The 12,546-nt window shown below is 42.9% G+C and overlaps 1 protein-coding gene across 4 annotated transcripts in view; it reads right to left on the bottom strand.

The window, feature by feature from the left end:
* Positions 1-29: 29 nt before the first annotated feature.
* Positions 30-12,546, bottom strand: part of Kcnab1 (potassium voltage-gated channel, shaker-related subfamily, beta member 1) — a 429,014-nt gene continuing 416,497 nt past the window's right edge. For 3 of the 4 annotated variants that reach the window (NM_001357358.1, NM_010597.5, NM_001289450.1), the window contains 2 exons: positions 6,810-6,898; positions 30-1,776 (listed from right to left, as the gene is read on the bottom strand). In NM_001357358.1, coding sequence (NP_001344287.1) covers positions 1,687-1,776; positions 6,810-6,898 — 179 coding nt within the window. In that variant the 3' untranslated portion in view covers positions 30-1,686. The remainder of the gene's footprint in view (positions 1,777-6,809; positions 6,899-12,546) is intronic. The other variant, XM_006501057.1, reaches the window with a different exon arrangement.

The raw sequence follows: 12,546 nt of genomic DNA, 5'->3' as shown, positions 1-12,546 counted from the left end.
TGTATTTTATAATGAAAGACCCAAAAGATGTATTATGAGATTGCAGATGCCTTTATTACTCTAAGCAAATAAATTGATTTTTATTTAGACAGCACTCCACTCATTTATACGTACAGTAGTTCAGTGGATTACATTTACAGTGAATAGATGGAAAGTTAGCTCATCTCTATCATTATTCAGATATTCACGGGTGAAACTCCCAAGTTGCCTGCTGGAGGCTAGCTAGGTAGTCACAATCATATTTCTTGGTATCTTTCACTGATAGTTTAAGATTTAGAACTTAACCATGTGGTACATATCCGAAAATGATTTTAAGTTCGTATATTTCTTGTGTAAATCTTAAAGTGATGGAGAACTTGCTAACTAGATGAAGTAGAATGTTGCCCATCTATAGTTAGACAAATAAGAGTTAGAAAATGACCCCACCTTTACAGAAAACAAAACAACAACAAAAACCCCTTGTGTCTTATCCGTATTTACAGATAGCCACACAGTATATATAGTTTTACAGTTTTTCTCAAGTGGGATACAGTGAGGGGAATTAGCCCGTAGAGGCAGAGCTAAGTGTATCTCAGATTCTGAGTGCAAAGCTAGGCCCCTTTATTCCATGCAAAGAGCTTTCATGCATATGGTGTAGGGTGTGATACAATTCGAACCAGGAGCTTCTTGAATATTTTGCTTTTTCTTTGGGCAAGTTAAGTCATCTAGCATGTGCCGAGGAATGAGAAAAAAAATGTTTTTTTGTCTTTTTCTTAACATCGCCTATGATTTGTTTTCATGTTAATAACTTCAGAAAATTCCAAGCATTATATGATAATGTCCCAATGGTAAATTGAACACTTGCCTTTCTGGGTATTTATAGGTTTAATTACAAAACTGAACATGTATGTATTTTTAAAGTCAAATATTTAGCCTCAACAGAAGTTGTGCCTACAAGCAATTGAAAGTAAATGTAGGCTTTAATAGAAAGTAAAAAATGAACACTTAACATTTTATTTAAAGCTGTTTCCATAACATTGTGACCTTTTTATAAATCAGCATTATGTATCTATTATGTATCTTGGGATAGTCATGCCTTTATAACTATGCAAATGGATATGTTAGAACCCTGAGAGACACCCCAGTTAAATTGTACAGGGCCAGGCAACAATATAACTTTAGAGATAGTGAAAGCAAATATCTAGAAATTTTATTTGAATATCAGGTGACATAAAACTTGCTAGTGTGAATATGAAATATGGGGGGAAAAATCTAGTTCAGTTTGTTCTCCCGAGCAAGACTAAAGAGTGAGGATATCCTGTTTCCTATGCAGGTCATATACTGTATCTTGTGAAATTTGTTCTTTTGAAAAAAATATATATGTACAGCCTTCTTCTGAAGATAATAGATTCCCCTACCCCAGCATTCTTTCCATTGCAAAAACATGAGGTACACAGACCAGTGCCAGGGTAGGGGACCAGTCCAAGATAAGAAAATAGAATGGATTTTCTGGCTTGTGAATTTTCAGATGTGTTCAGAATTCAGGGTGCACAGTGGTAGCAACAGCAGAAACCTCAGAGAATCCTGGGACACTAGAGGTTGAGCAGCAAACTGCTAAGTGATTGAAAAGAGTGGCTGGTAAGGCCGTTCTGCACTGCCTACCCATCATGACTTTACCCATGCAGCTTAAGTGGCTCATGCATTGCCTTATGATCTATAGTCCTTTTTGCTGTAGGGCTTGTTGCGCAGTATGTTATCAATCTCGTTCACCACGTGAGATGTCATCTTAGGGAGGACCTGAGGGTAGGGGAGAAGCACAGAGGGTTAGGGTTGCGCATTTGTCTTGTGGAGTCCACATTAAGCAGTCATTTATACTTGCGATATGTTTGCAAGCCATAGCTGAAATGAAGATCCACTACCCCATGCCCCACAATGGATAAGCTTCAAGTCAGGGATTGTGTTTGTTGACTAAAGAAATGAAGACATGGGGCTGGAGAGATGGCTCAGCGGTTAAGAGCACTGACTGTTCTTCCAAAGGTCTTGAGTTCAATTCCCAGCAACCGTGTGGTGGCTCACAACCATCTGTAATGGGATCTGATGACCTCTTCTGGTGTGTCTGAAGACAGCTATGATGTACTCATATAAATGAAATAAATCCTTTATAAAAACATATGTATTTAAAAAAAAAGGACTAAAGTCTCATGAATACAGAGTAGCTTAATCTGGTAGAATTTCAGTGTAAGCAATTTATGTTTTAATTTTTCTAGCAGGTAATAATGCTGTCTTTAAAATAATAGAATTAGTACATTTTATTACATTGTAGTCAGCCAACACATTTTTACTTAGTATCACTTTAATGTGAAAATTAGTATAGAAAATTAAGGTACTTTTGAGGGTAGTACTAAGTCCTTCAAGTCCTATGAATATACACTTAAGTACCACACTCGGGTGCACGCACACACACACACGCACACTCACGTTTGGAAGGGCCATCATTCGTGTATTCAGATAGTCGCATGTGGCTGGAAGCTGCGGCAGTGGTTAGCACTGCAGCAGTGGTTAGACTGGGAATGGACCTTCCAGCTGCTGCTTAGAACTGGTAAAGGATGTTTGCAGCTTAATAGGCCTCCCAGATAGATGGAACAGCACGCACATGAACAGTGAAGTGGATACCAAGGACAGACTAGTGGAGATGGTAGGGATAAGGGAACAGAAGCTGGAACGTGTAAGGGAGCTTGGGTGCCACTTTATAAGAATGAAAACACCATTCTCCAGGCTGTTGTGAAACCTAAGGCAGTGGTTCTCACCTTTCTAATGCTGTATCCCTTTGCTCTAATTCATGCTGTGACCCCCAACCATAACATTATTTTTTTTTTTACTACTTCAAAACTAATTTTGCTGTTCTGAATCATAATGTAAATATCTGATATATAGGGCATCTGATATGTCACCCCTTTGGGTGTCGTGACCCACAGGTTGAGAACTGCTGCTCCAAGGACTTGCTTTCCCCCATCAGATACCAGGGAAAAGTTGAAGGATGAGTTGGAGGAGCCTGAAAGGTATCTGATAGTCAAAGTCAAAGTCTGAGAGACAGTGAGGGAGACTTAGCAAGGCTAGTGATAGTGGAATGGGAAAGGGGAACTGGGGGTGGGATCAGTGTGAAGTAGGATGTGTTGTGTGCATGTGGAGCATTGTGTAGAGCTGACTTGGGTAGAATCTGCTGCTCATTCAGGGCTAGTGTTATACCATGAGACAAGGGACAAAGACCTGCTTTCTCTCTGGAATAGTCTGACCCTGTGTAGACAGACTGGTGAGATGCAATTAGGATGACCAGTTCTGAGGTTTGGGCCTCGCCCTTTGCTGCAGCCCTACTGGCCGAGGTGACCTTGTCTCCAGGGCTGCCCTTAGCAGCCTGTGGGTTTGGCAAAATAGTGCAGCTCCTGTGTCTGGGAAACTTGTGGTTCTGGTTATTGGTTTTTTTTTGTTTTTTTTCTACCTGAAGTCAAAGGAGGCGTTTTGTTTCCCATTAGCTCTGTAGTCTCAGGTTCTAAATAGCTAAAGTTACTTGGAGACTTCTGAGACTGGAGTTCAAAAACTGGGTTTGGTGGAAGAGAAATCCAGTGGACTAGCCATGTGAAATGAAAAAAGAGTCACTGTCAAAATACCTATCAGCTAGACACAGTGAAAACATAAAACTACTTGAGTAAAATATGAAATTGCAGTGTGTGTAGTATTAAAGGACCAGTGTCTTTTAAAGGAGCCATACTTTCAGAATTTTATGTGAAATCACTTCTAAAAAAACGCAGCAGGTACTTTACAATATTTTAAGCTGTTGTGCAGATTTAATGAGATTGTTCCAGTTGTACAACCTTATTGTATTGCCTACAGGACTTGGTGGTGTAAGGGGAGGTTTGGCTAGGAATGTTTTTCTGGGGCTGAGGGTCATCAGGGCCTCCAGGACTGAGTTCTTTGAGGATGATGGAGGATTTTTGCAAGTTGGGTGGTGATTACGGTGGTGATTACTGTAGAGATAGAACATGGACCACTGCTAATTTGCATGTGTGTGTGTGTGTGGGGTGGGGTGAGGGGGGGTTTGTCCTGAAGTATTCCTAGTGGCTAGAGATTAGAATCCTGATTGGGGGGAAGTGTGGGGGGAGGGGAGGGGAGGGAGGGAGAGAGAGAGAGAGAGACAAAGAGACAAAGACACAGAGACAGCGTACATGTGCATACAAGAATGTGTACACACCCGTGGCATAGGCATTTTTCATTGCTCATACTTCCACAGTCCTTGAGACCTTTCCGTTCTTTATGGTAGCCAGCATTCCACACTTTCTGTACATTTGCGGCCAATTCCAACAAGTGTTTGGCCTCTCTAGATACCTAGTGTACTTTTCACCACATCCAGGGCTTCTGTCACACCATGTCTAGACTGTTCTGTGCTGCTGCTTGGGGTGAAGGAGAAGGGAAGTTTGGTAAGGCCTTGTGCTAGCAGTGAGGCTGTCTGGGTAACAGCCCTGTCCTTTGTCTTCTGAGAATAGAAATTCCATCCTGCTGCCAGCCAGAGCCTTGCTAGGGAGGGACTGCTTTGGGAGTTAAAGTATCCTTTCCTCGCTGCCCAGGAGGCTCCTGCAGCTCTAACAGCTTAGACCCAGGGTGCTGCTTCATTTCTGCCCCTGGCATGACTTCCCCTGGGATTGAGGATCATAGTGCTAGCATGATAGGAATCCTGCATTTCTCTTCCTGCCAGGATTTTTATCTGTTCTTCCCAGATCTGCAGATCCATCCACTCTACCTCCATTGCCTAGGTGATGACTACACCTGCATCCTGCTTTCCTTGGGGCAGCCTTAGGAATTCCGGGACATTCAAATAGAAGCATGTCTGTCCTCTACATTTTGTAAAGGATTCCTCACCTATAAGGAGAAGGATAGTCTGGCATAAGCCATGTACCCTCTTGACGAGGTCCTTTGTACTGCTCTTTCTTGTTCCTAAAATGTACTTCAAGGTTTCTTTATGCTATGGCAAGGCATACAATCCAAACTCAGAATAAACATCTTATAGGGAGGGGGCTTTTGCAAAGTTATGTCAAGTAGACCCACCTTTCTCAGTTGCTCTCTAGTGTAACAATCTGTTTGCTTAATAACTCATGATCTGAAATTTTGTTCATTTTTATTAGTCCCCTAGTAGAATGTAAGCTTGTTAAAGACTGGACAGTATCTTGTGTCCTGTGGTGGTGTTGTCAGTATCTGGTACATCGTGAGCTTTCAGAGGCCAGCTTTTTTAAAGCATAGGTTTCTTAATTCACTCTTTCCACCAGCAGTTTTAGGACAGGATCTTGCTCATCACAGTAACCCAACTGTCTCCTTGGTGCCAGATGCAGGAAGTATTCCAAACACGAGTGAAATTGAAACTTTTATATTGAACTTAAGTTCTTCTGGGTACAAACTGTGTCCTTTCCCCATCCTCATTGTGTAATCTTGTTTTCCCAGTGCATAACAGAAAATGAATGAAGATGGTATGGTTCATTAGATGAGGCATTCCCTGTAAAGGTCCCACAGAATCCAGGAGGAACCATGGCCGGGCTGAATTTGGAAATAGCTGTGGAGTATTGCCCCACTGCCTGGTCCGGCGAAAGGTGGTGGCTAGGCAGGCAATCTGTACCATTTACATACCAGTGTATTCTGGTTTTTCTCACCCTCCCTGCCCTTTCTCTCTTTCTTTTGAGACAGGGCTTTTCTATGTAGTCCTGGCTGTCCTGAAACTCCCTCTGTGGACCATGCTAGTCTCAAACTGACAGAGATCTACATATCTCTGCTGGGATTAAAGGTGTGTACCACCATTCTGGTCTGTTTCTAAAAGGGGGTTTTAAATCTTCATGTCCACGTTCATCTGTCTGGTTTGAGGAGAGGTGACAGGGCTTGTTTTAGGAATAGATGGATAGCCAAGAAGCCATGAGTCTGTTCCCAGTGAGCAACAGGGAAACATGTTTGCTGGTTTTAGCAGGCTGTGGCTAAGCAGTGGGTGAACTCATCCTAGGACTCAGCGAAGCTGAGAGGAGCAGGCTCAGCACTGAGATGTGTTCAGTGCTGAAGAAAGGTGATCCCAACAGACCACCAGCGCCACTCCTTAGATGCCCCTGATCATCTTCAACATATTCCCCAGGTGCTGCTGCAACCACAGTCCAGCGCCTGGCCTTCAGACCATCACTTGGGGGACAGGATCTTGGTATGGAATAGGCCTCCTGGATTTTCTTTCTAGGGGATGTGATCCTGAAAGTTCCAAACAGGAATTTATTCTCCAGTTACTTCTGGAGTAATAACTAAGGGCCACGTAGTAGGAAGTGGGAAGTGAGTGGAGAAGAGAGCCACAGGTCTCTGACCTTTAGGCTCACAGTACAGCAGAGGGCACAGACAATTATCATGCATCTTACACTAAGTGGTATGATGAGTGGGATCACGGGATGCTGTTAGATGGTTAGGAGTATGGCATAGTATATTGGCAATAGTTTATGGAAGGAACAAATGAACACACAGTATGTATTGTCCTATAGCCATTACATCTCAAGCAGACAGTTAAACATGCTTTTATGGTTAGACTTATCAGTTGCCAGGTGTGACACGGGAGTGCACCACCCCACACAGATGATCCGCTGGAATTTGAGACACTTGTTTCTTAAGTAAGCAGAGGACAGCCTGGGTTCTGTGTATAATGTAAATGTGTTGTTGCGTCTTACAACTTTGTGTTTCCTGCTACTTTGTCTAGTTCTCTGCTTGCAAACACACTGTAACATCCCCTGGAGTTTGCTAGAAGGAGAAGGGGCTGCAGTACTTGCCTGAATGGCACCAAGGTTTTCAATGAGTTGTTCCGGAGTGGATGATCCCAGGAGCACAGAACTCACACCCTCATTTCTCAGGCACCACGCTGAAAAGGGCAAAGCACTGGGGTCAGGATTATTGATACGCTTGTAGTTAACGTGTGTGTGTGTGTGTGTGTGTGTGTGTGTGTGTGTGTGTGTGTGTAGGTTAGAGGACACACTGTTTTCTGGGCTTAAATATTAGAACAGCACCCTTTTCCAGAAGTTTAATAGAATCCATACATTTGATAGTACGTTTGTGGCTTTCTGGCTTTCTTGTATTTTGCTCCAACTACCATGAAAATACCCAACATTGCTCACCTACTTATAATGTCTGGAATCTTGTTCCTGCCAGGCTCCCTCTGTCTTATACAGGGTATCATTTTTCCTCATCTGTCAGCCCTTTGCATTGATTATCTCAATTGCTTTTTTACTCTCAAAGCCCCAGTCCTTCCTCTGCTTTAGTAAATCCCATAAAAACCCAACCTGTGTTTTCTACTTGGGGCTAGTAGAGTAAACCAGAGATTACCATAGAATCTTATAGTCTGGCACCTCTTATGTCCCCTCTCCTTTGCTATCTTGCCATTGGGCCTTAACCAGGCTGACGAACCTCTCTTTGATCCTTGATCATCCTTTCCTCAAATGACATAAGGTCTGCCCTCCTTTGGAGCTGTTTGCTTTTTTATTTTTGTTTGTTTCATGGAACCGGGCTGATCTCCAACTTGCTATATAGCCTGAGATTTTCCTTCCTTTATCTCATGAGTGCTGGAATTCTAGGCATGAGCAACCATGTTGGCAGGATCTCTACCCTAAAGCCTTGTATTTACTCTCAGCAGGTGACCTTCCTCGAACTTTATCTAAAATATTAAATCCACCAAGGTGATGGTTTGTATATGCTCTGCCCAGGGAGTGGCACTATCAGAAAGTGTGGCCCTGTTGGAGTAGGTGTGTCACAGTGGGTGTGGGCTTTAAGACCTTCATCCTAGCTGCCTGGTAGCCAGTATTCTGCTAGCAGCCTTCGGGTGAAGATGTAGAACTCTCAGCTCCTCCTGCACCATTCCTGCCTGGATACTTCCATGTTCCCACCTTGATGATAATGGACTAAACCTTTGAACCTGTAAGCCAGCCCCAATTAAATGTTGTCCTTATAAGAGTTGCCTTGGTCATGGTGTCTGTTAACAGCAGTAAAACCCTAACTAAGACAACCAGGTAGAATATTCTTCATTTGTCTACCTACTTAGTACCCACAATGATACTGTCCAGTTGCAGACGATGCATGCTGTTTTGGCCTAAGGTCAAACTGCCCTGGATCCTTCTCCCCTTTTTTTTGGATTAATTAAACATTTATTTCTCTGCTCCCTGAAGGTTTTGTTTCCTGTTTTCCTTTGTCAGTAAAGAATGCTCCATTCATTTTCACTGTAAAGTAGTCTCTGACTTTGTACTTGCTTAGACACTTCTCTAACTCTGGAAGTTCTGAACGGCCAGTTTAGGCTCCTGGTCTGGCCTTCATCATAGTCCAGTCCCCTCTTACCCTGTTCTGGAAGCCAAGGCCCCAGCGACCTCTTGGTTACAGTGAATGTAACCAAGAGCGTGGGTCTGCATGTTTCTGCTGGACCTTCCCGCCTTGCTTTGCCAGTTCCATTTGGCTCAGCGTCAGCATCTTTGCCTCCCTACTAGAATTCTGGGACCTTTAGGAATTGTCCTTTTTTTCTGAGTCTCCCTTCCCTTTTAAATTCCAGGTCGAGTTGGTTATTCCTCGTGTTCCCCTAATCTATTGGTTCTTACCCTTTAGCATATGATGGGGAGTTATCTGGAGGGCCTCTGTAGCATCCTTTCTAGGCCTCAAGAGCTTTTACTTAGAAGATCTTGCCTTGAGATATGGGCTTCTACGTATTTAGTTGATAACATTTTTTTTTTTTTTTTTTTTTTTGTTCAAGCTGGCCTTGAACATTTTATGTAGCTCAAGGATGACCTTAAAGTTCTGACACTGCCTCTGCCTCCTGAGCCCTGGGATTAGAGGCATGTGCTACCATCCCAGGCTTATGAGATACTGAGGCAAGCATTTTACATTTGCAGCCTGGGAATTTAAACTGTCTTCTTAAGAGGAGGGAGAGGAACAAGCTTTATTGAACTGGAAATTACATATAAAAAAGAATTTAGCCTGTTTTTTTTTTCCCGAGACAGGGTTTCTCTGTATATCCCTGGCTTTCCTGGAACTCACTTTGTAGACCAGGCTGGCCTCGAACTCAGAAATCTACCTGTCTCTGCCTCCCGAGTGCTGGGATTAAAGGTGTGCGTCACCACGCCTGGCTTGACCTGTTTTTGAGTGTTCATTACCTTAAAAAAATAGTTTAGCAGCCCTAGCAATGTTAGTGTGCAGCCATTACCGTTTCAAATTCAGTTAGTGGAACAATCCCATACCTGAGAAAATACCTATGACAGGCCATAACTGATAACAAACTTCAGCCCTACATAATCACTATTTGTTTTTAGATCTGTCTTTCTGAACAGTTCATTTAAATAGAATAAAGTGCCCTCATCTTTTGTGTTTGATTTCTTTCAGTTTGCAGCACATGTTTCCTTGTTTCCTCTGTGGTGTAACAGTGTATCATTTCAGTGCTGCATAGTATTTGACGGTGTAGACACCTGGAGGGTCTCTGCTCTGACTCATCTCTCCCATGCCGCTGTACACAATCCATCCTCAGGAGCTCTGTCCAATCGCTGCTTTTCCTACCTTTTGCTTCAGCTGCCCCTCTGTTAATATAGATGCCCTAGGCCTAGCTGCAGCTTCTCTAAGTTTCATGATGCCACTTTCCTGACTTCAGCTTGTGCCTAACAAGATCCTTTTCCTTTAAGATGACATGTATTTCTTACTCTGGTAAATCTTATTGTCCATTCTGCCTCTCTGCCTTAATTTTTGTTCTTCAAGAAAACTAGTTTGTTGATCTCTCTATCCTGAAATATCATACTGGCTTCCCTTGCTGGGAATAGGGAGAGTCCTTTGCCTGGATGGCACTTTTTGCCCTCACTTTTTCTTTGTCCTGTTAATATCTCATCCTTTGAGGTTCCTAATGGTCTTCTGCCTTCTTCCTAAAGCCTATCCTAAATCACAGACCAACCAGTGTGCCCATAACCTGCACTGAAATCTGTTCATCTTCTGGATATGCCCATTAGGCTGTGGGATGTGGCTATCTTGAGTTGGATGCTCAGCAGCCTACCCCATCCTTGGCCCATGGGACACTGATTAAACGCTTGCCGGGAAGACAGGTCTGGATGATTGCTTCATCTCCTGCACATCTGCCTCCTTTTACTCAGGCCCCACTCTCTGTCAGCTGATCCTCTAAGCTGTTACCAGGGCTCCGAGGCAATCACTGAATCCTTCCAGGTGGTCATAGTCAGCACCCTCTCTTCCCCCTTGGCTTTCTTGCAGTTCACTTTGCACTTAAAACCCCGTTTGGAACCAGTGGGAGTTCCTGGTCAAAGCGAGGCCCTAAGCAGTTGCTGCTGTAGCAGCTAATTCCTCCAAGGGCTACAGGGCTAAGAGAACGCATTCTGTCTGCAGAGCTGGCCGATCCATGGATAGCCCCTGCCTGCAGCTGCTTCTTTACAATCAGCCTGTCTCCCTGGGTATCTATCACTAGCAAGCACACGCACAGTGCCTGTTAGCTGCCAGTGAGCTAGGAGTGCTGGCTTCTGGGCAGGTGTGTGCTGGGGAACAGCATGCAGACTCAAGTAGTCTGTCTTAGTGCCGGAAGGTTCCCTTCTCCAGGTCCCGCCTGCCCCTGGAGACCAAAGGCAGTGAGGCTGGGAATCATCCCTTTTTGGGGTCTGAAAATTCTGTGGATAGAAATTACTTGTTTGTAAAGAAAGAAGAAAACATGACAGGAAAGAAAACCATGTAGAGCAGTGGCTCTCAGCCTTCCTAGTGCTGCGGCCCTTTAGTACAGTTCCTCATGTGGTGAACCCCAGCCATGAAATCATTTTTGTTGTTACTTCATAACTGTAATTTTACTACTGTTATGAATTGTAATGTAAATAAAGATTTGATATGCAGGATTTCTGATATATATATATATATATATATATATAAAACCTCTGTGAAAGGATGATTTAGGCCCAAAAGGGTCATAACCCGCAGGTTGAGAACTGGTAATCTAGGGCATAGTTTAGAAAGGAATGGGAGGAAAAGCCAGCACGTGTCAGTGTAAACCTAAGCTCTGTGCAAAGGATGTGTCCTAAATATCTAACACCCAGTGAAAGTCTAAATTTTTAAAAAGTTTTCTCTCTAGGAAGATAATGTTCTGCCGCTTCTTGTAGAGTCTAATATAACCTTCTTGGTATTCGTGGAAGATCAGTTCTACCTTCTCCCCAAAGCAGGAGCACTCCACTCTGTTTTATAAAAATGTCTTGGCATTTGCATATATGTTCTCCTGTATTCTTAAAATCATCTCTATATTACTTATAATGCCCAGTACAATGTAAATTGTTGGTTGACTTCATGGTCATGGAAGTCTGAGTGCACTCAATTCATGTCACTACCTAAAATCTTATTTACAGTAGTAGAATCTATTTTCCTTGTGTGCTAAAACCTCAAGCCCAGAATGTCTAGTTCTACCCAATATATCCTTTGTCAGTATCACCATCCTTACCGCTTACTGAACTTACGTGTACCCAGTCTTTGCATGTACAATTTTGTTTCAGTTCAAGCTTATAAGGTATAAATTATATCCATTACCCATGAGAAAGTCAGGCCAGGTAACTTGTCTATGATCAGCCACTTTGCTGGTCTTGCTGAAGCTGCAGATACTGCCTTAAACCCACGCCTTAACTCTTCTAAAGAAAGCATTAAGGTGGCCCCTAAGGCCCCGTGGGCATATGATGAGCCACCTCCCTTCTTCACTCACTCAGTGTGAGGGTGTTCACGTGGTCATACAGCAGCCAGAGAGCAACTCTAGGAGTCCGATCAACCAGGTCATTAGCCTTGGTACTCCATCTCTCCAACTTTCATTTCCACTGTTCTAGAACTGTTTGCTGTAATTTTTTAACTTCTAACTTTAGCAGAGCCAAGCTATCGGCAAATATTCTATTACTATTTGCACAGACCTTACCACTGGCTGTTTATCTCTGTGTGTCAATGTATCTGTGTTTGGTTTTTGTTTGTTTGTTTTTGCTGTGTTTTGTAGTTATTTGTTGCTGTTTCTTATTAGGACCCTCTCCCCCCCCCCCCCCCCGAAGTTAACACCGATTTTATTGCCATGCCAGTTCTAGTAAATCATCTAGTGACATTTGCAAGACAAGGTTCCTCCTAGCATGCACCTCACAGGATTGTTCAAAGTCTAAGAGTCAAAGAAGGTACGACAATGAACATGAAGTGCATATAACACAGCGTGCCCCCCCATCACCCCCCCCATATCACCCGAAAGTTTGACTGTTCCTGTATACAGTGTGGGAGCCATTAATGTGTGAATGCTGAGCCCATGGTCAGGCTGAAGGTACTTCAGAAGTTAAACACACGCTGTTTTTTTTTTTTTTTTTTAAAAACAGGCTGAAAAACAGTATTTAAAAAAAACTAAGTAATTTTTTATATTACGTGTTGAGATGGTAATTTAGATAGATTGTATTAAATAAAGTGGATTATTAAAATGTCTGTGTTTTATTTTAAAGCTTTTAAAAAGTATTTGCTATGTGCATATTTGTGTATGTTTGCATGAATGTA

This window comes from Mus musculus, chromosome 3, assembly GCF_000001635.26.
Source record: "Mus musculus strain C57BL/6J chromosome 3, GRCm38.p6 C57BL/6J".
NCBI lineage: Eukaryota > Metazoa > Chordata > Mammalia > Rodentia > Muridae > Mus > Mus musculus.
This window is presented reverse-complemented; position numbering and strand designations above follow the sequence as displayed.